The sequence below is a fragment of the Electrophorus electricus genome, chromosome 3 (assembly GCF_041902795.1).
Source record: "Electrophorus electricus isolate QZ-2024a chromosome 3, ASM4190279v1, whole genome shotgun sequence".
Lineage (NCBI taxonomy): Eukaryota > Metazoa > Chordata > Actinopteri > Gymnotiformes > Gymnotidae > Electrophorus > Electrophorus electricus.
Window position 1 is genome coordinate 26279491 of NC_137499.1, and position 26120 is coordinate 26305610.

The 26120-nt window shown below is 50.1% G+C and overlaps 1 protein-coding gene across 3 annotated transcripts in view; it reads right to left on the reverse strand.

Moving 5' to 3' along the window:
• LOC113592241 (transcription factor COE3) overlaps positions 1-26120 on the reverse strand; it is a 96042-nt gene that overhangs the window by 27033 nt on the left and 42889 nt on the right. For 2 of the 3 annotated variants that reach the window (XM_035525773.2, XM_035525756.2), the window contains exons 7-10: positions 10571-10652; positions 10363-10480; positions 9323-9456; positions 8766-8892 (exon numbers count right to left, since the gene is read on the reverse strand). In XM_035525773.2, coding sequence (XP_035381666.1) covers positions 8766-8892; positions 9323-9456; positions 10363-10480; positions 10571-10652 — 461 coding nt within the window. The remainder of the gene's footprint in view (positions 1-8765; positions 8893-9322; positions 9457-10362; positions 10481-10570; positions 10653-26120) is intronic. The other variant, XM_035525766.2, reaches the window with a different exon arrangement.

Here is a 26120-nt window from a genome sequence, read left to right on the forward strand (position 1 = left end):
ACTTTGGGGACAATTTGTCAGGCTTCTTGCCCACTCCGCTTTTGTCACCGGTGCCTCTTGTATTGGGTAAGGATGATTGACACTCCAAATGCGGGCAAGTAGAATAGCTAGTTTGCGCTAATATGCATAACCGGAGCTTTCATGAATAAGAATAAGGTTGCGGCGACAGAGCAGGGGCCTCCTTTCAGAGGGGCCCGTGCCGTTTGTCGCGCGAGGCAAATAGATGTTATTACCATTATAACAATATTTGTTTTCTTTCGGCAGGAATGGGCCCCGGCGAGCCGCTAAATCAAATTTGTTTGAGACGGTTTTCCACGGCAGGAAAGGGGGTGTGGGAGCTATGGCATACCGGCAGAGAGTGAGAGAGGAAACAGTGTCTCTGTGTTCTGCCTAATAAGAGTCGTCTCAGATATACTCCACTCATATCTGAATCTGACACTACAGTGCTAACAGCTGCTGGAGTAATTAGTTACAGGTCTGATTTAAAACGTTACCATGTAACAGTAATGACAACAGTTCCACCCTGGGAAGCTGAGGGGGCGGTCTTATAAAGCTCGTGGTTAACGAACCACTCCGAGTGAAGGTATGTAACACAGGATGTGGGGTGTGTGTGTGTGTGTGTGTGTGTGTGTGTGTGTCTGCGCACACGTATACGCGTGTGCATACTAGTCGCATCCCTCTCCCACTCTCACACCCTCAAGAAATTAAGCCCATTACTTCTCTTATTAAAATCCCCCTGCACTCTGACCCCGCTGCCCCATTGGCCGCCTCAGGGGCCCCCCTGTCCTCCCAGCCAATCGATAGCCGCGCCCGGTAGGCAGGCGCGGGAGTAATTGGAGCGGGCGCGTGTGCGGGGCGAACCCTGACCTCAGCCCCATCGCCGCGCCCGTATGAAGATAGATTGCCTGATTTAGTGTAAACATGTGATGCAATTCCAGCCATCAACGCCACTTTCTCCACCTTAATTCGTATTGATTTTTCTTCCTCTCCGCTGCGCAGAGCAGCATGGTCAGGCCTGCCCCGCGATTGGGACAGGCGGAACCATAATGCACTTCACTGGGAAGAGGCTGCAAGACAAAGGGCTCAGAGGAGGAGGCAGGAGAGAAAGGGAGAGAGGGGGAGGAGGATATGAGGGAGAGATGAAGCAGAAGATATTTATTATTATGGTGTTTATTATTTATTTGACTATTCTTGTGTTGCTCACATTGTTAGCGTGCTTTACGCTTTCTTTCTTACTCTCTTTCTCTCTCTTTGAAAGCGTATGGTAGCTCTAAGTGACTGAGAAGCAATGGGCTATGAAGTCAGAGTCAGAGATTAAAGCTCCCCTCTGCAACCCCCGCATGCCACGTGTCTTACCGTCCTACAGTAAGACACGTTATCCTCAAAAGGAAAAAAAAAAACACAGTAAATTCTCCACATTTACGCTTCTTACATGAGCTGCGTGCCAGAATGCCTGATCTTCTATTAAATCATCTCCTCTCTGTGTGTGGCGTGATGTCTGAGGGATCAAATATAAATCTCTCACAAACCCTCGCAGCGTGTCTGATGGTCAGACCCCCACCCGCCCTCCCCCGAGGAGCGCGCGAGTCAGGTCTGATCCGTAATAGTGCGCTAGCCTGCGCTCGCGAATGCACCCCCCCACGCTCCCGCGCGATCGGGTTGCTGCAGACGTGCCCCCATCTAGCTGGCAAATGAGAGGTGCCCTACAGCTCCTGAAAAATCAATCCCCGCCCTGCTTGCCTCGCTTATTACGCACGCCACAAAGGTCAGGGGTCAAACAGGGGGGGAATTGGAGAGCGTCGTGATGAGAGGTCCACACGCACGCTCGTGAGCACCGTGATACAAGACGGACGTCGCTTTCGTGTGACGAAAGGAGAATGAGTGACCAGAGCAAATGAGAAGACACAAAACACACGCAAGCACACAATCCTGTGCTAAATTAAAAACACAAACAACCGCATGGTGGGAAACAGTGTTTGCCCACTCTCCCGAAACTCCCATGATGCTTGGCACCCGGGCTGTCGCTCAATGACAAGCGCACAGCCGACCCGCATACATCTGTTTACCCGGCGATCTCCCGGGAGTTTACATCCATTTCCCATCCTGCTTGCGTTCCTGTTTACATTTTTTCCCTTTCGTTTATCTGATCGGCAGCGGTGCCGTTCCACCTCTACAATATGGGGAAAATGATGACGATCCCGGCCACTTTGTGCCCACCCCACACCATCTGATGGGCTGATCTGAGGCGCAGTCACGCCAACCCCCCCACCTGCCCAGGACACCCGCTCAGCCAAGACGCCGCTTCCGTGCTGGAATTATTCCGATCGCCGCTCGGCCCCTGCCTGCGGACCACTCCATCAGTGCCGGCAACGCTCCCGCGGAATAGCGTTCGGATTCCAGTGTTCCATCTTCTATTTCCATACGGGGCTTTATTTACCGCTTTCCGCCGCTAGCTTAAGTTGCTTGTTAGTAGCCCTTGGGGGGGGCAGGTACCGGGGGCATTTTCAGACAGGTGACAATGGCAGCAGGAGTGGCCTGAGCAGAGGGAGGCAGGAAGTGATTTGTCTCGCCGTTCCGGACGGCCGAGCCGTGAGCAGGTCGCTGAACTGCCCTGTCAACACGCGTCTAAAATGCCTTGTCGCACGCCATTGATTTCATCCTCCCCCTCCCCTCCTACCCACCGCCCCCCTCTCAGGAAAAACCTTGTGGCACACAGACATGGAGGGGGGCCTGGTAGAGAGTGCGCACTTGCTCACTTCACTCCAAAGAAAGGGAGTGAGATTCAGAAACATGAGGCCTCACTTGATCAATCACTACAGAGGCCCCCTACTACCCCACCCCGCCTCGCCCCGACCCCACCTTCCTGGGTCGATTCTCATAGAAATTTCATGACCGTTAAACTGTGACTGACAGCCGAGACCCGGCTAACGCGGGGAGCCACCGGGGAAGATGAGAAAGGGCCCGAAAGCACGCGCGACCACACAGGCGCTTGATCACAGCCCGACACTGCCGTCACGGCCACGCGTGGCCTGTGGTGTGACCTCTGTTCACCTCCGTCACGCACGCGGATAAACCATCCATCTGGGTTGCTGGATTTTGGGGGGTGGGGGATTGATTGTGTGCAGAGAGCTGCGGTCGAGTCGAGGAGCCCCTCGTGACAGGCCACGTGTCTCTGTTGTGGGCGGAGGTGTCACACGTGCGGCGCCGGGGCTGCGCTCACGCGTCGGAGATGATGTCATGCGGCGAGAACAGACAGGAGCAGGTTCAGTTCATGAAGAGGTGCAGGGCAGGGAGTAAAGTTGCGTAATTAGCTGCTTCAGGGGAAAACTTTAGGCTGCTGCTTCAGCAAACAGCGCCGGTCTCCTCAGGTTGGGGGGGTGGGGGGGTCTCAGGCAGTGCACTTCCTGTAGGTGCCACTCAGCTTAATCAAGGCAGCAGCCAGGTAATTAGAGGACGGGTGATTAGCACATCCAGCCAAGGAGGCAGACGGATGCTACAGTAATCAGGACGGCTACGAGAGAAAGAGAGAGAGAGCCGGAGAGAGAGAGAGAGAGAGAGAGAGAGAGAGAGAGAGAGGGGTCAAAAGGAAAAAAGAAGAGGGAGGGAGTAAGAAAATATGTGTGAGACTGAGAGTGTGCTTGGGCATCTGTGAGATACAGAGGGACAGGGAGTGTCAAAGGAGGGAACGTTTTAGAATGAAAGGGTGTGTGTGTGTGTGTGTGTGTGTGTGTGTGTGTGTGTGTGTGTGTGTGTGTGTGTGTGTGTGTGTGCGTGTGTGTGTGTGCAAGAGGAGCAGATGGCAATAGGTGTGTTACTGTCATGTCCACGTTGCTCTGTGTGTGTTCTAGAGGGCTGTTTCGAGCTGTAGCTTTTTAAGACTCGTGTGCATAACACAGCTCTTGCTACATATACCACATGCACGTGTGTATGCGTGCATGTGTGTATGTGCGCCTGTGTGTTTGTGTGTGCGTGTGTGTTTGTGTGTGTGTTAAACAACAAATTTACACAATCTAAACACTGATCACCGCTTGACAAAAAGCCAGGATGTTAAGTGCTGGAACCGTATATGGTTTTTCCATGTCCAGCTCTGATAGACTTTACCACATGGCCTCCCACGCCTGATTGCTGCTGTGTGCTTTACTGTACCCTCATGCCCAGCTCACAGGGTTCGCACAGCACTGCCAGAACGCCACCTCAGCTCACTTCTCTCTGACTGTAACACCAGCCCTCACAAAGCCGTGTGGAGCCATGACGACATCACCAGCTCTCTGCGCTCCTGCGGGCCTGCTGATCTCATGCAGTGGAACATTTCGGCAGCATGTCTGTGTGTGTGTGTGTGTGTGTGTGTGTGTGTGTGTGTGTGTGTGTGTGTGTGTGTGTGTGTGTGCGTGTGTGTGTGCGTGCGTGTGTGTGTGCGTGTGTGTGCGCACGTGTGCACTGACAAGCAATGCAGAGTCTCTTTATTTTCTTTTTGGTCAGGTTGAGAAGAGAAGAAGTGTTAAAGGACCATGTACATTCCTGTTCTGGGGGTATTCCTCTTCCAAAACACCCCAAACAGCCCAAACACCCAAATACCCAAATGCCCCAAACACCTCCATTCATCTGAGAGGCTTCAGAGGCCTGTTTTATATGGACCAGTACCTCTGGCTGAGAAGAAATATTCCCTACACACACACACACACACACACACACCAGTCTGGAGTAAAAAGAACTCTGAATCAATCACTCATCATCACAAGGGTTAAAGACAGACTTCATAGTGCAGTTCTGAGGGTCAGTGCCACCTGAGAGCTGACGCTGTTCTGTTTGTGTGCGTGCGTGTGTGTGTGTGTGTGTGTGTGTGTGTGTGTGTGTGTTTTAGAGTTGTGCTCCAGACCGGAACGACCTGCTGTCACTGTTAAATCTATAAAGAGTTTGGTTACTTTCTGGCAGCAGCTGCTGGTAGAATCATTCATCCACTGACTGGAAAACAGCATTCGTTAAGTTTACTCAAACGGTTTATTAGCCTAGAAGCGCTGAGGTAAGAGGACCAGTTGACTCGTGAGCGTGACGCCTGGTACCCACGTCGTCCTGTTGGATGTTCGCCGCAACCCATTTTTACTTGCTTTATGTTATCAGCACCACAAACAAATGCTGCAGCTTAATAACTTACTAACTGCTTTTAAAACAAATGTGGACTCAATTCAGTATTTTTCAGTGAATGTAAACTCACTGTTTTCACTTACTGACGTCACCCTTCACCCACAAAAGCATATGCGTCCCTGCTACCTGACGCATTGATCCGTGTAAAGCTCCAAAACTCCACGCCATCATTTCGCCCAGCCCCGCACGGCCCCCCACACGAAGGGCCCGACCCAATGTCTTCACCCCCCTAAATCCCACCGGCCCCGGGGGGGGTCCAGGCTTGCCCGGGCACGTTCTGTGCCTCTCCCATGCGAACCACACCCCATGTGCCGTCCCCAGTGTTCAGGAACGGCGGCGCTCGGACGGATGCACCATGGTCCAGCACGCTTTTCCAGAGTTGCCGCACATGGGATCAGATCTCAGGTGTTTAGACAGGTTTTAGGATCTGATTTACTGAAGCTATTATTACTAAGTAAAGCTGTAGATTTGAGACTCCTAAAGTACTAAATTTTATTTAGTAAAAGACACTGAATAAAAATACTGAATTAAAAAAAATACTGACACTGAATTTTAAATAAAAATTTAAAAACATGGCCCAATCATAGGAAGAGCTTATTATTGTTGTTGTTGTGGTTGTTATTATTATTATTAAATTATTATTATTATTATTATTATTATCATGAGGTCCAGAAGCAGCCAAAGCAGCAGGACGTTCTAGTGTTGCTGTTTCAGGGAGACTCAGATCCATGCTGCCAGTCTTAGGGCATGTAATGCATAGATCAATGTAACCGTAGGGGAAAGCCAGGATCAATGGCCACTGAGTTATTGCAGCATTTGGCTACCGATTTTTTTTCGAGTGATGTGTTTTCCCAGGAAAGTCAATACCTCGGGGCTCGTCCCACTCGCCCTCCTTCTCGCTCCGTACAGTGCGCACCTGGGGAGGCTCCGCCCCCAGAGACCGGTGTGTGTGTGTGTGTGTGTGTATGAGGGGTGAGGGGAGAGGGAGAGAGGCAGAGGAAAGAAAGATGGGTTAGTGCAGAAAAAACAGAGAGATGGGAGTGGGAGGGAGAGAGGGAGGGAGGGAGGGAGGGGTATATGTAGGGCAAAAATATGCATCCGGGGCAAAAGAAAACGTGCGGTAGGGGTCCGCTAGAACGTTAGTGCTTTAGCCACCTCAGAACCAGCCCTGAGGATTACAAACTCACTTGCCAGAATTCTTGGTTTCATCTGGAATCTGTCAAGCTTAGAATTAGAAATGATAAGTTCACCCCCCTGGGTGGGCAATTAATTTTTAATGTGCCGCTTGACAGTTGAACTTGTAAGTCGGGCAAGGCCAGACCTCAGATTAGGAATTTTCAAGTGAGCAGGAGCTGTCCAATATTTCTGGCCAGATTTGAATATTTAAATAATATTCAAATAATATTTAAACACTTCAGTAATTAAATCATATTTAAGTAAATGTGTCATTGGGCCATGCAAGATGTGCAGCTCCTAGTTTAAGAATCCCAGACATGCAAAAGTCTATGAACAAAGTCCACCGCGACTGGCTGTATGACACTATGAGGTTTTTGTTTATTTATTGGATGTTTTTGGTGCCTGGAGCTACTGACGTTATGGTTGTTTACAAACCTCTGTCTGTGTAACACCCATAGGCATCCCAGCATGTTGACTCCTGTCTCAGGCTTTAAACAGTCCAGCAGTCTGATGGCTCTGAACGCAGCAGAGCGGTTTGAGCGCACGGGGCCTCTGGGGCAGTGCGGCAGGGGCGTGGGGAGGTACGGGTTATATGAGGCTGCTGCGGTTGGCACTTGAGCACGTTAATATCTCAACACCTCACCCACATCAGAGCTGAAAAAGGCCCCTTAAGCTGCCTTCTGTCTGATGGCTCCATTGTCTGCTCACTCTCAGTTGTCCTGTCTGATTTCTCCCTTTGTCTCTTCAGTGACTCAAACATCTGATGCCTCTACTCTTTCTGTACTATGGAGTCAATGTCTGATCTCTCCACTCACTCTCTAATACAGAGTCACTGTCTGATCTGTCCAGTCACACTCTAAAACAGAGTCAATGTCTGATCTCTCCACTCACTCTCTAATACAGAGTCACTGTCTGATCTGTCCACTCACTCTCTAATACAGAGTCAATGTCTGATCTCTCCACTCACTCTCTAATACAGAGTCACTGTCTGATCTGTCCAGTCACACTCTAAAACAGAGTCAATGTCTGATCTCTCCACTCACTCTCTAATACAGAGTCACTGTCTGATCTGTCCACTCACTCTCTAATACAGAGTCAATGTCTGATCTCTCCACTCACTCTCTAATACAGAGTCACTGTCTGATCTGTCCAGTCACACTCTAAAACAGAGTCACTGTCTGATCTCTCCACTCACCCTCTGTTACAGTAATGGAGGGCTAATCTGCAGAATGAGTCCATGGACCTTCTCTGATGCATTTCTATGGCCCATTATCGTGAAGGAACGCTCTATAAAGGAGACGAATAAAGAATCACTCAGATCTCTCTGTCTTCCCTTCTCTCTCGGACTCTCTCGTGTGCTAAAAGTAGGCCTTCCAATATAACGTCAGGAAGACGAGGCAGCCGAGTCATAGCCAGACAGTAATGATGTTGGATAGACTCGCTGTTTAGCGTTTAAAAACCTGCTATATATTTCACATCTACTGTCATCATGCACTCCTCATCCACAGCAGGGTTTTGTTCTAATATATGTGTCAGAATTTTTGTTTATTTTTTATTTCACTTTTTATTATACGTTTGAGAAAATATGGGCTATTTTGATTGGCCAAGAATGACTTATCCCAAATAGAGGTTTATAAGATGAAGCACACACACACACACGGACACACAGAGTTGTGCACTATGCTCGACCTGATAAATCATCACTTTTGTCACTGTCACACGTTCAGTTCAGACGTCACATTTAGATTAAAGCGTTCCACAGGTCTGTTTTTTCCTCTTTCCTCTCTTTTTTTACCAGTGGGGCCTTGTGCGTTGCTTTCACTGCCGTTTGGAAATAAGATCTATTCACAGCACCCGATGCGCCACATCGCTGTCAGTCAAATCAGCCCGGCGTCCTGGCTGGGGGGACATTAGCGAGGCGGAGGAGAGGATGGGAGTGCGGTGGGGGCCTGGGCGGCCCCATTGTGCCGGCGTCTGCCCGCCTGCACCGCGCCCGTGAATGAGACGTGCAGCGGACAAAGGCGTTAGGGTGAAACGCGCGGGGAGATAAACCTCATGTTTAACAGAGAGCCCTAACACGGGGCCCCGCCCCACCCACCCCCAACGCCCGATGCGCTGTGACATTTCCTTATCGCGCTAAACGGCCCTCCATCTGACCTTTCTGCTACTTTTGAATGCCGGGCCGATTATTCCGGCGGAATAGCCTGTTATTCCGATGGAATAGTTGGCCTGTTGAAAAGCATTGATTCGAGTTGCTGATACCCGGGACCGGAGGCACTGGGCTGTGACGGGGGAATAAAACTGAACCAACTCGTGGCGAGAGGGTCCGATACAATCCGCCATAATAAAAGTAGCGTATAAGAAGAAGGACACAGGGAGAAGCCCTGGCAGGTCACACACCCCTGCTCTGGAAGGTTTCGGAAGGGGGGGGGCGGCCGCCCACGTACCTGTGTAGACGAAGCGTCCCGGGGCTCCCTTGCAGAACTGTTTGGACTTGTAGGAAAGGGTGACCTCCACGACCCCGGGGATGTGTCGCGGGGGTGTCTGTACGCGGATGGCGTGGGGTGTGATGAGCTAAAAAACATCAGAGGACACGTTCGCGACACACTCGATACACACGCATCGATCACTCACGCTGCCACACTCGCTGAGGCTCCACTCTGACCCCTCGCTCAGAGATCCACACAGTACACCCAGGGGGGTTTGGGTTAACTCTTACAGTGCTGGATGAATGGCGACTGTGGAAAAGGGCTTTGTTGAATTTACTCTGTAAATTTACTCTGTGTTGACTTTGTACAGGTAGAGCACTTTAAGCTATATTACTGAAATCTTTTATATGACTGCCTTTAAAGACAGTAGCTAAAACTGAATATATAACTTTAAATGTTTTACATGTTTACCTCAATGGACATAAACCTGCCTAATCTGATTATGTGACCAAAGAACAGCGACTCTTTGTGCGTACGGCTGTGTGTGCGGGTGTGTGTCCGTGATACGAGCTCACCTCGCTCCAGACGAGCATGGTGCCAAAGACAACCTGTAGCCCATCGAAGAAGTTGTCTCCAATGATGATGACAGTGGCGCCTCCTGTTGTCCAGCCTTCACTTGGACTTATGGCCTTAATGCAGGGAGTGGCTGCTTCGAAGAAAAACACACACCGCACACGACACATGCAAAATCAGAACACACACACACACGTGCCACGCTGCTCACACATCACTTTCTAGTTGATTTCAAACATCAGGCCGGAACTAAATACGGAAGGACAGTTCCGTCCTGCTTCAGCCTGAGTTGCATGTAGCCCTCACAGATAAAGCAACGCCTTCTTTTTAAGACCATTTGTCCCTTTTCCCCATCCATATTCAAACACTGCAGAGAATAATAACAGATTAGTGCTGGTTGCACTGATGTTTACATTGATTAAAAGCTCGATTCAGATTCTAACAGTATTACAGTGCGCACAGCTCAGCTCACGAAATCCTTTAAGGGTCTTTTTTTGTTTTGTTTTGCTTATCGTTTCCATTGTTTAAGTTCTGTTTGTCACAGAGACAGCTAGTGACGTAATCAGTGCAGGATGCATACAGGAAGTGTTCCCACTGATGCAGGGAGCTTTTGGAAACTTTGGACTTTTGGGACTACAACTGCATTCCTCATTTTTATATTCAGTACAGTGCAGGGAGACATCACATTTTCCACCGCGGAACAATGGTACTCCCATAACACCACCCCCCACCCCCCCCGCCCCGCCAGGTGGGAAACGGAGCCTTATAACAGGATGGACTCTGCGTACTCTGCGCCATTCCTGCTGCTGCCTGAGCTCGTCCAAGGTGTGAAAATTTGCGGACAGGTTTGAATCGGGCCCGTCAGAGCCAGGGGATGTGCCGAACGAGACAACACCCCCACGATAAGCAGCGGCCTCCTCCAGCAGGGACAGCAGCCCCCCAGCTCTGATCGGGGGCCTCTCAGCAGCTTTTCCCTGGATCGAGTCTGCCCGAGCGGCTAGGCAAGGCCGAACAGAGCTGGGTAGCAAATGCAGTGTCTTACCTTCGGAGGGATCCAGGCGGCGTGCCCGTCTGCCATGTTTGGAGTTGTTGTGGACGAACATGTTGTCCGACACGGCTAGGACGTGACCGTCCACATTCACCGTGGTGGAGATCACCACCTGGGTGGCAGGCACACGTTTGAGAAGCTGTTAGGGAACAGAACAGCTTCCCTGTTCAGTGCAGTAGGTGGCGACGTGGAGCGCTCTCACCTGAAAGCGCCTCATGTCCCTGGGGTTCCCCGCGTTCTTCAGACAGTTCTGGTTGCACTTGAGGAAGAACTTCAAGAAGAATCTGCGAAATGAAGAGAGCAACAAAACGTTTGGAGGTGCTCCAAGGCCGCAGGAACGGCCGGCAAAGATAAACGAGTCTTCGGGCAGTACCAGAAAAACAGAAGAAAAAAAAACAACACAATCACACTTATAGAAGCAAACGTGTTTACAAGTGCATATAATTTTCAGGGACAGTTGCCGTAAGGCGCCTCAGGGTCAGACATCTAAAGCGAAACTTTGTTTTCTGGGATGTTAACAGGGAAGACCCCCCCCCCCCCCGAGCCCCGCCCCCGCCCTTCTGGTCCACCGAGCGCCGCGCAGTAGACCCTCGCGGTCCGCCACGGACGGCCCGGGCTCGGCCGACGCACCCGGCTCCGATATGTGCTGTCTAATTAGACGCGAGCTTTGATCTCCCTCATTCTTTATGCTGAATTCTCGCTCCGCCCGTTGGACGTGCTCTTATTATCGCCGCGGGCCTGGCAGCCATCGATCGGGGGATGGGTATCGACGAGGACGGGTCGAGATAGCGCTCCCCTGGCTGGAGGTGGGCCGGCTACCGTGTGCAATAGATCGCCGTCTTAATGCATTAGCTTCAGCCTGCTAATCTCCGAGCATCCATCTCGGGCCCCATAAGCCCCTGCCCCCTCGCCCACCCCTTACCTCGCTCTACCACCGCCAGGCCCAACATTTTGATAGAGTGCTTTCGTTTTAATTGTCACATTATCACAATAATAATCCGGGCAGTTAACAACCACCAAGGTCGCTGACAGCCATGTCACATTAACCAGAGGATAACCTCCACGACGGAACTCCTCTCTTCCATGGAATGCTTTGGGTGTCCAGAGAGAGAGATGGGTGCAGAGGCTGCGAAACCCGGTCAGATATAAACGTGTGCCATCTGCACACCGCATCGATTTCCCACCTAATAAGACGGTAACAATATCTTTAAAAACATACGGTGGGAACTTGGGCAATTCTTAAAAACCTCACTTTGTCGCATGACATAATCGCCGTATCCACCCCACCACCCCCCGCCAGCACTGATGGAGTAATCACGTAGAGAATTTGTGTGTGTGTGTGTGTGTGTGTGTGTGTGTGTGTGTGTGTATGTGTGTAAGACAGAGAGAGAGAGAGAGAGAGAGAGAGAGAGAGAGAGAGAGAGAGAGAGAGAGACAGAGAGAGAGAGAGAGAGAGACAGAGAGAGAGAGAGAGACAGAGAGAGAGAGAGAGAGAGAGAGATGAAGGGTGAATCAAAGTGTGCCCTGTTGCTCAAGAAATATGGGCATTTCATAATCACAGTGAAGAGATGCTGAGAGAGGAACAGAGAGCAAGACAGAGAGAGAGAGAAAGAAAGAGAGAGTAGGAGAGAGAGAGAGGGACACAGAGGGAGAGAGAGAGAAAGCTCTGTTTAGCTAGTATCGACTGACACTTGATCCAGAGTGCTCTAAAGGCTGCTAATGCCCTTTATGGGCATGGAATACAATAATATGGGGGCCCCATCCCTGAGCTCCATTCATATGATATTGGAGTCCTTGGGAGGAGAGATATGGATCAATAGGGATTGAATTAAAACGCAGCAGGAGAGAAGGCGCTGGTAAGTGAAGCTGTTGCGTGATAGCAGAGAGCTGGCGGCTCCGTCGCGGATCCAGCCGGAGCTCGGCCCCTCTCAGACAGCGGCTGAAAGGGGAGAACGTGTGCCTGGGCTGCAGCGCCAATCCCGGCAAAGGCCCGGCCCGGCCCGGCCCAGTCGCCTCGGCAACCAGCGGGTCACAGGATGAAGTAAGAGAAGGGCGAGATGGATGGTGGGTGGAGAAGAGGATGGGGGTGGGGGTGTCAGAAGTAGAGAGAGAGAGAGAGAGAGAGAGAGAGAGAGAGAAGGGGGAAGGGCACAGAGGGAACACGTGACATGCTGGTCCCACGTGATTCCAGACGACCTCACGCTGGTCCCGCACGGGCCCTGACTCCTCCAGCTGCCACTGGGCAGGAGTTGACAAGGAATTCGAGATTCCTGATCTCGTTGTGGAAAACAAGAGCGGAGAGACTTTCAAGAAAAGGAGTGGGGAGAACCTATCCAAGCGCCCCAGCCAGCTCCTTCTAGAACGCCGGCCTGGGATCGGAGCAGACCTCAGAGAGGAACATGGGCGGGCAGGGGCCGGGTGTGGGCCCTGGCTGGCTTCTGACAGGGGTGCCGGAGCCTTACAGAAAAAACGGGAATGACAAACACGAAGAACGACATGCAAACGAGAAGAGCGCTGAGTGAAAGTCAAGGCTGTGAGAGTCTAGACTGAGAGTCTGGGCTGTGAGAGTCTAGACTGAGAGAGTCTAGACTAAGAGAGTCTAGGCTGTGAGTCTAGGTTATGAGAGTCTAGACTGAGAGAGTCTAGACTAAGAGAGTCTAGGCTGTGAGTCTAGGTTATGAGAGTCTAGACTGAGAGAGTCTAGGCTGCACAAGCCTAAGCTGGGAGTCTAAGCATGAGTCTAAGCTCCTTCTATTAATTTGAAGTGAGTAAATCTGAATATGATAAAGATCTCGTAAATCTGAATAAGAATCATCATCATCATATTTAGGGAAGGATGGAGCTATAACATTTCTTTCGCATTCCGTTTGGATTTTTCACACCTTTCTTCATCTGGCACGTGCAAAAGAGTTTTATGAGCCTCAGCTTGCTGCAGACCTCACAGGCTACCGTACATCAAGCCAATACAGCTGCTAACTGGCTCGAGTCAGAAGGACAGTGCTAGTCAGGCCCTGGACAGAGACACCGAGGCTGGATGGAGCAGAAAAGATGTCAAGACGGGGGGAAAGAGAGAGAGAAATATGCAGAGAAAGAAAAACCTTCGTGTTGAAAGTCTCCCTCCCAATCGAAAACTTATTAAAACAACATAAATTATTAATGTCCATCTAGAGCCAAGATTCAGTTATTAGTTTCACTGCCTATCTCCCACCCTCTCTCCTGCTCTCCTGCTCTTATAAAGTAGGTAAAGATAATGAGGCGTGAGGAGTCTCTGTTGTAAGCCGTCACCTCATTACACGGGCCTGCCATCAATTACAAGAGGGGTGTGTGGCCCTGTCACTCCGACACTGTGGCAGGAATTACTGCTGCTCTAAACACCCCACCACCCTGATCCTCCTCCCTCCCTCCCCACACCTCTCTCTCTCTCTCTCTCTCTCGTTTCTCTGGACAGGGTCTGGAGTCAGCGCGGTCGCGTTTCCTGAATGGGCAGGGCTTTGCCTGCCACCTCACGTGATTAGCATTAGGCCCTCCCCTTAGCTGTTAGGCCCACCCATAACACAGGGACCCACAGAGGAAGACGTTTAAACGTACCCAAAATTCAGCGGTGTTAAGGGTTCGTAGCATGTAGCATGAACAATGGCAAAAAAGCCACGGAGGGGAAAACAATTCTCTAAAATCTCCAAATGACCCGAGTGCTTTTATTTTGGCGGGCCTCTGTGGAGCTGCGGACACCCATGAAGCTACTAATTCTTGCAGCCGGGTGAGCTGCTCCAGTCAAGAACATGTCACACAAATTACAAATGAAACATCTCAACACAGTCAGGGCGTTTAAACCATTGCAGTTAGACGAGCTTCTTCCAGTTCGCTGTGGACATAAAACGGTCACACAATGGACACTGTGAGTCCACTTTGACTCCACTCTGACTCCACTCTGACTCCATCACACCCTCTGTTGTCTTCTGCCAGGTTTGAGATTTGGTGTGTTTAAACCAACACGGTGTCATTTTGAAGATGGCAGGGACGCTTGGGGGAATTGGGAGAATGGAAAGCTTTCCTTTCTGAAAGTGTACACTTTCTTCCACACGGAGAGAGAGGGGGGTTCTACTGTGGTCAAGTCATACAGCAGGCACGTTTGCACACACACACACACACACACACACACACATATGCACGTTCGTGCACTCACGTTACGCATTGTTAACATGACGTAGAGAAGCACCCTTTTCTGCTCTTTCGCTCTCTCTCTCTCTCTCTCTCTCTCTCTCTCTCTCTCTCTGAGAAACTCCCTCTCCTTGTCAGTTTCTTTCGCTCTGTCTCTATCTCACACGGGCACACATACACACACACACACACACACACACACACACACACACACACACACACACACACACACTCCCTTGAGTCTCTCACTTATTAGGTTAGGCAAGAAGAAGAAGAAGAAGAAGAAGAAGAAGAAGAAGAAGAAGAAGAAGAAGAAGAAGAAGAAGAAGTGCAATCGATATTTTAGCACCGGTATTTCTAAAAGCCGCCTCAGTTCCTATTCTCAGCCAGCCTGCGCAGCGTGTGTTTGATGCTGCGTGCGGCAACAGTTCAAACGCCTGCTGGCATTAGCGCACTCCTTTCTGCTTGTTCCTTATGCCTGCATATCTACCGGCGCTGCTGCCCTCACAGACCGTCGCCTGTTCGACCTGGACGGCGCTGCAACGCTGACTGCTGCTGTCTTTAGAGCATGCCGCTGTGAGGCACGGAAAAACGTCAGGCTACAGCTGACTGAACGTAATGGGATGGCACAACTGTTTTCGCACTAAAAGCAAAACATGCACACGCGCGCACACACTCACAAACCTTTGTATTGTTTCATATGGTCAGCTCACTGTTTTGACGTGGGGGCGAATCACCATTGCAGACAGCGTGCCGATTTACTCACCAGAATTTGTGATTATTTGTTTCTTTAAATGTAATGCCAGAAATAATCAAAGAGTACACTGGCACATAGATTACCTGATCCCTAAGCATTTACCCAGATTTACCACCAACAATAAAGCTGATTTTATGTGTGTGTGTATGTGTGTGTGTGTGTGTGTAGCCACCTAGACTATGCCAACACACTAGGGCTCTCCTTGGCTCTGCTACATGCCATTAATAATTCACAAGCCAAGATGGCAATTACAGGACCATGTACAATCAAACTAAATATTTAATAAGGCACTAAAACAGTCTCGGATCTTTGTCTTTTTCTCTCCCTCTTTCCCTTTCTCCCTCCATTCCTTTCCCCCACTCCCTCCCTTTTCCTCTCTCTCTCGGTCTCATTTTCCGCTCCATATTTTAACTGTTTTAGTTCAAACATATTTGAGCCGTCCATTCCCTTGCCTTAGGGATGAACATCCAGCATCTTCCGCGCTCCAGAATACAGCGCACGTCGGGCACCCCCAGCGAGAGGCGGTTTCCCACACATCCCCTGTGAAATCTGAAGACTCTGGATGGACAGGGAACCTCCGTAGGAGTTTTGGCAGCGTGGCATCCCAGAAGGGTGTGAGACGTGGACGAAAGGTCTGCACGCTTTGTTATGCTTTTTAAAGATGCATAAAAAATTACCAAGCTGTGAAGGTATGAAATCCAATCAGTTTCAGATCGACTGTAAAATCCAACTCGGATAATATTTTTAAAATCACCTTCATCCATGATCGGAGACAGTTGCCTTGATATTAATAAGCAATAATGAATTAAATTAGTGAATTAGTCAGATGTGATAATCAGATGCAGCTAACGAGAAATATTTGCAGGAGAAGCAGCGCTTACAGGCAGCAGAGAGAGAGAGAGAGACAGAGATGTGTGTCTGAGCTAAGTGTTCTCTGTCTCACAGCTGTTTCAGACAGGATCAATTCTCAGCAAAGACAGAGACAGAGGCAGAATTCCTGGAGCAGAGACTGGAAAGACGAGTGCATCCCATCACTATTTCATAACTCAGAGAGAGAGGGAGAGAGAGGGAGAAAGAGGGAGGGAGAAAGAGAGAGAGAGAGAGGGAGAGAGAAAGAGAGAGAGAGAGGGAGAGAGAGAGTGTGCGTGTGTGTGAATATGTGTGTGTATGTCTGCAAGTGTGTCTGTGTGGGTTATGGTGCTTATGAGGGAGGCGCACACACATACACACACACACATACACGCACACACATACACGCACACATACACACACAAACACTTAAGTGCAGAATTTCACATAATCCATGTGAACTGACTTACACACTCATTCTTAAATGCATATTTAAATGCATCTACACTCCTACACGCACACATACACACACCTTCACAGCAGTCTACTTCCTCTTGGTCCCATGACTGTATTTTGTGCTCTGTTTCCATGGAGAAGTACATATTTGTCTCTCCTGTTGAAACCACTGGATGACATAACGCACCAGCGAGGGAGTGAAACGTACACCGGGGAAACGGTGACCTCATCGCCAGAGACCCGACCGGTCCTCAGAGCAGGCGAGCGGGACGCGCAAATGGTCCAGTTTAACAGGATGCCTTAGAAACCCACCAGCTAACCGGTCAAACTGGCCAAACTGGCAAAGAGCAGCTGCTGCAGTGGGGATAACGTTGAATGGTGGGATGAGTGAAGAAGGCCCTGTCTTAGCAAAGTAACAGGAATGAAGCCCAGAGGAAGTGAGGTCAGTGACGAGCCATTTAGAACATTTGGAGACGTGAAACGTTGGCAGGAAGTATACGGGTATCAGCTCCGTACCCCTGTGAGCAGATTTTGCCACATATTACCCAGTCCTTCTGTACAAAAGCTATTATCAGCCCCACAGAGGGGCACAACGGCCTTCGCCTCTACCCAGCTCCAACTGCAACGTACCTCAGAATGGGCCGAGGGCTGGATGTTTGCCCTAATTGAGAATAATCATGTTTGGTGAGATATAGACGAAATCAAACGCTATTCAGTGTGCAAAGAGAGAGTGAAAAAGAAAGACAGTAGGTTCTGTGTGATGGAGGTGTGTTAGCGCTGCTGCGCTGCTGCATTGCACAGAGGTGAAGCCATGAAGTCAGCCAGGAAAGTCTGGAGGGGTGGGGACAGGGAGGGCACCAATCACATGCCAGACATGTACATCCAGAGCGCGTCCTGGGCATCTGCAGGAACCGCACGCTCGCCGCCAGCTTGCGAGACCGTCACCCGAACACGGGGGTTTCAGGCCGGCAGGCTCGCACCCGTGCGTCGGACCTGCTAGACCAGACGGCGGAGCGTCTGGCGTCTGAAGCTGACGAGGAAGCTCTCTATCGCGCTCCTACACACCATCCCTCCCCTGTACGACACCTGCCGCCATCCCAGCCCTGAGCCCTAGAAACCTGCCTAGTCCATCAACACGAGAGAGGAGAGAAAACAAAGAAAACCTTCCCTGACGTGCTCCAACTGACAGTTTCATCCTAGCACCCCCCCGCCCCACACACACACACAGCCCTGGCACTGAAATCAAGCTGTCACTCTCCAACCACTATGGGGGGAGAAATACCTCCCTCAGATTTAAATACCGCCTATAATAGCCGCCCATCTATCAGAGCGGCCAGCCTGCTATTCTTAGACACATACATTAGCCCTTGGCCCAGATAGGAATGTCACCAGATTAAACATCCAATTTGTTAACCGGAGCAGGCCAGAGGTGGTGCTTCTTGACAGGACTTACAAACAAGTCCAAATGGCCTCATTTTTCAACCCGGGGCCACGCTGGCTTTTTCCCCTCCGACGGAGAAGGGTGCCATACTGGTAAAGAGAGAACAGAGGGAGAAAACAATAAAGAAAGAGAGGGAGAGAGAGAGAGGGGGAGAGAGAGAGAGAGAGAGAGAGAGAGAGAGAGAGAGAGAGAGAGAGAGAGAGAGAGAGAGAGAGCTTTATATACATGTGGTGGCACTTAGAGAACCGGTGGGTGTGCCGAAAGACTAGGAAAGAGGCTCGATGACTGAAGCCGGCACAGAAATAGACAGGAAAGGAACACGGAAAACCACAGCTTTTAGCTTATAAATGTTATGGGCTATGGCTGTTCCACATTACGGGAATGCAGCTAAGAATGAATGGGAATGAAAAGGGGCTGATTAGCATTCAGCAGTACACGATCATGCTAATGGACTCTCACTCGATTTCGCCACACGATAATTTGGAAATGTTCACGTGAAATGCAAGAGTAAGATGTAGTACAGTAAGTCTACGGAAACATGTGCACCAGCTAATACTGAACAGGTGGACTTTGCAATTACATGGTGTATTACATAGATTTTCAGCTTCAGACATGGAATTCAAAATCCAGTCCTGGATTCGTTCATGATCGGTAGTTTATTTTACATCATAGAACAGAGGCATTCAGACCACAGCCTTCGAGTTCTGTGTATTACAGGTTTTCCACCCTCCCTTTAACCAGGAGTCAGGTGTGATGATAAAAAGCCAATCAGCTTCATTACCTGTTCAGTTAGGTACCACTAATTACAAAATCCAGCAGCAGAAATTGGACACCTCTGATCTATTACATTCAGAGGATCCAGCAACTATGGGGGTGCACCACCACTTTCCATATCCATACTCAAGGGTGTGTGAGGAGCTAAACCAGAGGTCCCCAGTCTGTGTGTCACAGGCTTAGATGTGTTGGCTCGGGTGTGTTGGGGCGCTCTTTAAGAACAGGAGCGAAAGACTCGGACTGGGATCCTGGCAGCTGCGGGTGGTGCTGTGACAGGTCTGATCTACTGCGGGAACTTAGGCGGAGCAGGAGGGAGATGCATCAGAGAAGTGGGGGGGGGGGGGGTACATAGCCTTGAAGGTACTTATGCACGCACACTTATGCATGCACACACACCACATATGCTGCACAGCACTATTCTCCCACTATTCTTTTCTAAATGAATTTGGTTAGGAAATGTCCCCCCACTATTTGCTGTCTCCTTGGTCATACCGAGTCCAAAACGAAGGGAAAGAAGACAAAGGGCAGAGTGAGCTTGGGCAGACGTGTGAGTTTACGATGTGGCAATTAACACACACACACACACACACACACACACACACACACTCACACACACTCACACACACAAACTCACACTCACACACACACACACTCACACTCACACACACATTCACACACACACACACACACACACACAAACACACTCACACACACACACACACACACACACTCACACTCACATTCACATTCACACACACACACACACACACACACACACACACACACACACACACACACTCACACACTCACCGCACGTGTCACTACATTCCATCGCAGTATGCTGTCGAGGAAATAATCATGAGACGGGAAAAAAAACTGACCAATTAACTATCGTGATTATTCTCTGATTAAAGGAACACGTTCACCCTGTTTTATATTCTAGATTGCGACTTTAGTGGTCCGGTTCTCGTTTATGTCTCTCCGTGTCTGTCCGAGCTCACAGATGATAGTTAGTGTATCAAAAAGAGACGGACGCGAGATCAGTCAGTGATTGATCATGTAGTTGAGTGCGGTAGCAGCACCCTGAGTTCCCCGTCGAGTAGAAAGGGGTCGAGGCGGGCCTCTAAAACTCACAGAATTTCTCCCACACCAGCAAACAGGAGTGTTTTTTTTTTTTTATTATTTCTAAATCGTTCTTCCTGGGGGGGGGGGGGGGGGGGGGGGGGGGGCTGGTGGAGGGAGAAGTGATTTATACCTCACTTTATCTGTCAGACAAATGTTTCTCTTTATGGCCATTACCTATTCTAAACCGGCGGCTGCCGTCACCAGACTAATATAATGTGTGAAGTATTTAATTAAGTATCGGTGCAGGGATGCCGCCGCGTCTTGCTTTATTGAACTGAAATTAAAAATAACTCCTCCATTTGAATAACGCCGCGGGGGCGCCTCTCGGCCACCTCGTTTTAATATCGCTCATGCCACTTTAACCTTTCTAAGCACCGGAACCTTCATTTGTTTGGGAGACGGTAGGGAAAAAAAGACGCCGGGCGCGCGATTCTCAAACGAGTTTACCGAGCAGCCGCCTCGTGCGTCGCTGAACGGGCTACGAAGAGAATTACCTCCAGGTCAGGCTGGTGCTGGTGTGTGCGTCGGGAATACTGTGGGCTTTTAAAAATATTTTTTCCATGTTTTAAAAGAAGAAAGTTCGGAAGGAAGAAAGCGAGACGTTGGGCGGGAGCCGCGGATACGACGCTCGAGATATGTTGATACAAAACGGGCTCGTGATGCAATCGTTACAAAGTAAATGTAATTTGTGGCAGCTTTGAAGCGCGGGAGAGCTGCGGCCGCGCCGGCCCGCGCCTGACAGAGGGCTTAATTAAACGCGGCGGCGGTGCGTGTAACGGGGGGGGACGACGAGGTACGGCGCACATGGAAACGGCGCGGGACGGAACCCAAATAACAGCCAAGGGTGGTCGGTGAGCAGAGAAGGTGGCTGTGCTGTTGTACGAAGGGATGACACGGGGCGGGGGGCGCGGCGCGGGGCGGAGGGGGATGGGGGGGGACGATATCCAGATGCAGGTTTTAAAATCGCAGAGCAGAGCTGGCCGATATTATCCATCTGTTTGGCACACCTCTCTCTCTCTCTCTCTCTCTCTGCTGCGTTGGAGAGACGGTCACGGACAAGGTGAACTCTGCAAGCACGCACGCACACGCGCGCACACACACACCCCAGCTCCACCATCTGGCTGAGAATTGGCCTGGACAATGCTCAGGACACTTACAGGCTCTGGAGAAGACACGGAACACATACTTTCCTCTGTCTTCTGTGTCTTGCTGAGACTGGTTAATGAACGACCTGTGCTTTCCAGGGCTTTGATGAGAAGGGGAGCGAGTGTGAGCTTAGCGATTTGCATTCGGTCCTTTTTTGGAGAAACAGGATTAGCTGCGAGCCTGATGAGTGGGTCTGCAGTGTGTGTGTGTGTGTGTGTGTGTGTGTGTGTGCATGCACGCTTGGATATGGGACATGTGCATGCTTGAGAGAGAGTGTGTTTGTGTCGAGCATGCTTTTGCCTGTGTGTGCATATGCCCGAGTGTATGAGTGTGTGTGTGTACATGTTGTACTGTTGCTCGTACTGCCAGTGCCATTCAGGTCACAGGTAAGTCCTCTCCGCACACGGTCATATTCCTCGAGTGTCACGGCCACATCCAGCGCCCCCCTCCCTCCCGCGGAGTGACAACCCCATGCTGACCTGCCCAGGGGTCGAGGCAGCTCAAGGCCTCCTGGCACTGCGCTTCAGGAATCTTGCGTTTTTTCGCCCACGTCAGTTATTCGTGTCCAAGCTTATCTGGAGTTGCCGTGCCAGCGGAGGGCTCTAAAAGCGACAACGTCGCCGGGCGTCCGGCTTTGCTGTATCACGCTGCTATCGATTATTCAGACGCTGGTAGGCGGTTTTATCTATATGCATCATGCGCCTCTAAATGGCTGTTGATGTCATATGAAATATTTCATCATATGAAAAGGTGGGTGTTCCTGCAATGGTGGAGTCTGAGGCAGGGGCACCCATCACTGGTCCCAGAAGGGCAGAGAGGGGACTCTGGTGAGCTCCAGGCTCGAACGCACCTACCGGTCCTGTTCGTTAACCGACGAGTCAAATCAGGTGTACTTGAGCAAGGAAAAAATCACCAAACCGTGATGGACGCTGGTCTCTCAAGGACCAGCTTGGGTGTAGTGTTTCATTTAGTGAAAGTCCTAGACTTAATCTATTCCTAGAAAACCCAAAGCAATATTCCGAGCTTCTTAAGAGGTTCTGCCGTTCCCATGCCGTGCGGTCACGTCAGGCGCGCGGATGGGAACCGTGGCCCTGTCTCCTCGGTAGCTGCGTGCAGGTTCGCATTGTTACTTGGTGAGCCGAACAGGCTTCCGTCTTCAGGAGGACGCAAAGACGCGCCAGCGCCGCAGCAGACGGGTCACGTTGGACGTGTGAAGTTTAAAAAAAAAAGTAAGAATGCATTTGGAAGACTGATTAATCAGCCGGCAAATGAAGACACCTTGGCCGTGTGCAGCTGGGGAGGCATCTGCTCTCACCAACGCTAATGACAATGCGAGGGAGACCCGTCGAGGACACGTGGCATTCCAGGGAGCCGGTCCTGGCCACGTGTCCTGATCCTTTCGGGAGATCTGGGCGGAACAAGGCGGCTCCAGCCCTGGCTCTGTCTGACCGACACAGTTTGGTAGCCTTGGCTAACGTATTCTTGTAGTGCTAAGCATTCTGGCAGGGCCTGGGTGTTTTTCTGGAGTGAGAGTGCTGATGCAGGATCCGTTTTTCCTCTTGATTTCCCAATGAAAACGGGCATATGGCCTGATGGGAGCTGTTCCCAGATCAGAGTTCCTCCTCTAAAGATGTTGGATAAACACGGGCCTCAGCTTTAGGTTCTCAGTGTCCTGTGATGCACAGAGCCAACAGCTCCCATCACACTGGTACTACACGTGCACACACACACACCCACACACACACACACACACACACACACACACTCAGACCACAGGCTGTATACATGACAAAAAAAAGCCCAATAACTGAATTAAAACAAATGGAAGGATTTCAGCTTTGAACGTTTGGCCTAGATGTGCATTTGTGTTATGGAAATGCATATAGTGTTTCAACGAAAACTGAACAACAATGATATCCCTGTCCCCCCTACCCGTAGCAGCAGTGATGCAGGGTGAAGGGGAGAGACCCGGCCGTGCCAGAACTGGAGCCAGCGGGAGAAATTCTGTGTTCATAATCATATTCATATTCATATTCATGCAATTGATCTGGAGCTGCAACAAAACCAGCGCGTATTCCAGCATGGCGGCGTGCCGAGAGAGAGGGAGAAGGGTCCCTACGAGATGTGGTGCAGGTGCGAGGCTTGGACGCGTCCCAGACACACACGTTCACGCATGCACCCCCAAAAGTAGTGCGCACACACATGCACACGTGCACGCACATTAAACTCCCAGAAGTACCTTGCGCACACACATGCTCTCAAGACAAACACTCGCGCGCTCCCCCGAATCGAAAACACGTTCTCGCACGCAGCAAGTGCATGGGCCGCGCAAAAGACGCCTCGCACCCAACGCCTCTGACGACAAAAGCTTGAGCTCAACAGCGACGGCTAGGAGGACCTCTCCGACGCCTCCTGCCTCTGCCTCGCTTCCTCTTCTCCCCAGTCTCCCTTTCTTCTTTCTCTCTTGTTTTACTCTCACTTTTCAAGAACCAGCAGTTGTAGTCCTCGGGACAGCCGTGAGGTAGCTTAGCAACCCCTCCCGTTAGTGTGGGCTATATATCCCGTGTACAGAGCAGAGCTGACGCCAGACAAGGGGAGAAGCGGCCAGAATACACACACGTGGGCAGAATTCCCTGGGAACAATCTTATCATCTCATCTCCTTGATTGGGAGGAATGTTTTTGGGATTGTGATGGTTGAGGAGACTCATAGTGCATGAGGAATGAGTCATGTAAAATCATATATCAACACACGTGTATTATTTTTGCTCTCGCTCGCTCGATCTCACTCTCTCTACCTTTCCTCGTCTTTCTCTCCTTTGCTTCAGTTCCTTTTGTCCTTTTTCCCATATGACATTTTTTTCCGTGAAAATGTTACTGATATTAAACAAATAAAGCTCAGTGGGATTCCACATTAGTCTAATGTCATAAATAAGTAAATGTGGAGGAGAGAGAGAGAGAGAGAGAGGTTAAGGCTGTGTTGACAGTCCTGAGTGTACACACACCGCCCACATTTGTAGAGGAGCCACAGCACAATTGAGGCAATTTGTTCGGTGCCATCCACAACACATGGCCAGGCCAAACACGTCCTCGGCACTGCTAACTCCCATCCCATCCGAAAGTCCTGTCTCCTCACTCACTCACACACACACACACACACACACACACACACACACACACACACACACACACACACACACTGAGGTGCATATCCAGGCTAGAGAGGTCACAAGGGAGCTTGATCGAGCCTCATTCTCTCCATTCCTTTCTCCATCTCTCTGTCTCTCTCTCTTTCTTCCTCCAGTCCAGTTTCACACTTGGTGCAGTCAGCCCGCTAAATGCCTCATCAACATGTTTAATCAAATTAGTAAGCAGCCAAAAATTGACGCTTTTCATTAATTATACAGGATAATTCTAATTGCAAATTCAAATGTATTCGCTCCGAACAGAAGGTGTTCAGTAATATTTCAGGGAATTTGCATATTAAATGGGGGTCGTTCTGCATTATGCATGGTAATGTATGCGCATTGTCTTTATTTTTAACTCGTGGGCCATATGCGCGGCTGCTTGCTGGAGCAGGTGAAAAAAGTCCAGGGTGTTTAATTTTGCTGAACAAACGCGACTAGGCGGCCTGTCAGGAGCTGTATGGTCCGTGTCAATCTTTGTTTTTTCGCCCTCCGTCTCTCCAGGCCCTGGCTTTGATTATCGCGAGCCGCAGTGCAACACAGATCCCGCCCCCAACCCCGCCCCCTCTTGTCCCCCCCACACCCATGCCACTCCCCCAACCCCCATTAAACAAGCTCGAGGGCTCTCTCAGGAAGCAGGAAGTGCCAGACACCTATCTCTTCCTGTGTCACTCTTCCTTTGTTGTTGAGATCCGTGCAGTTGTTCCTATCCTGGGCGCATTAGATCTGTGCTGCGGAGCCCATCCATCTGTCTAATCTGCTAAATTGGGATGCCTGGTCCGAACGGGAGTCCTATATTGTGCGTGTGTTTGGTGGGCCTTTGATGTGTCGTGGTAAAAGATCGGTCTGCGTTTTCACCAAACGTGTATATATGTTGTACTGTATGAATGCCCTGATTTGAGGAAACACCACAGAACACGGCGATGGAACGTATGAGATCTGCCAGGCTGCTCACAGCATAGGTTTTGAAATTTTTATATATTTATTTCTCATTTGCCTTCTCTAATGTCAGTATTAAATATAATCAATATTAAATATCATGTAGCTCTCTTGCAATTTTTTTTTACAACTACAGGTAAATACCATGTTTAATTTGTAAGATAATATAAATCAGTGAAGAACTATATTTATCTTGTCCTTGTAATAGAATAGTGCAAACTGTGCCAAGCCAAATAAAATGACTGTGATTTGTTCAGTTTTCCTTTCTTACTGTAGCACAGGCAGGAGCAAGCAATGTCAGATGAGAAAGCTGTGGATGAGTTACACTACAAAGGCTCCGGCAGTTGGAACAGTGGCTCTCAGCTTCCATACCAACGCGTAACGTGGGGTGGCTTTTATACTGGGTATGGGGCGTAAACGCTGCCACCTGGTTTTGTCCCATCCCCGCGGTCCGGAATAGGGAGCGCGCGGGGAGCCACAGGACGGCGAGTGCAGACCCGCGGCATTGCGTTTATGTAGAGTTGCTCTATGACGTTTGAACTTTCAGGCACTGAGCATCTGAAAAACGGGGCTGAAGTGTGAAAACCTCTTTCGCACACGCGCACACACACGCGTATGTCAGGGCTCTGGTTCTAGTATGCTTGATGAGTTGTCCTGGAATCTCGCCTGTGTTATTTCGATTCGCATCAAGTGAAGTCTTCATCAAAGCGCCAGCGTTGCCATGGTGGTCTTTCCCTTTTCCTCTCCTAGGGAGGGTTTTTTGGGGTTGGCGGCCTGACACGCTCGCTGCAGCTGCGGCGTGTTCCTGAGGCGCTAACGCGCACGACAGGCTAGCGGGGAGGGGCCACCTAGGCCTTTAATGGTAAAGATTAATTAAAGTCTGAGACAGGGTTCTGTTTGCAGGTGACAGCGAGGTGTGTGTGT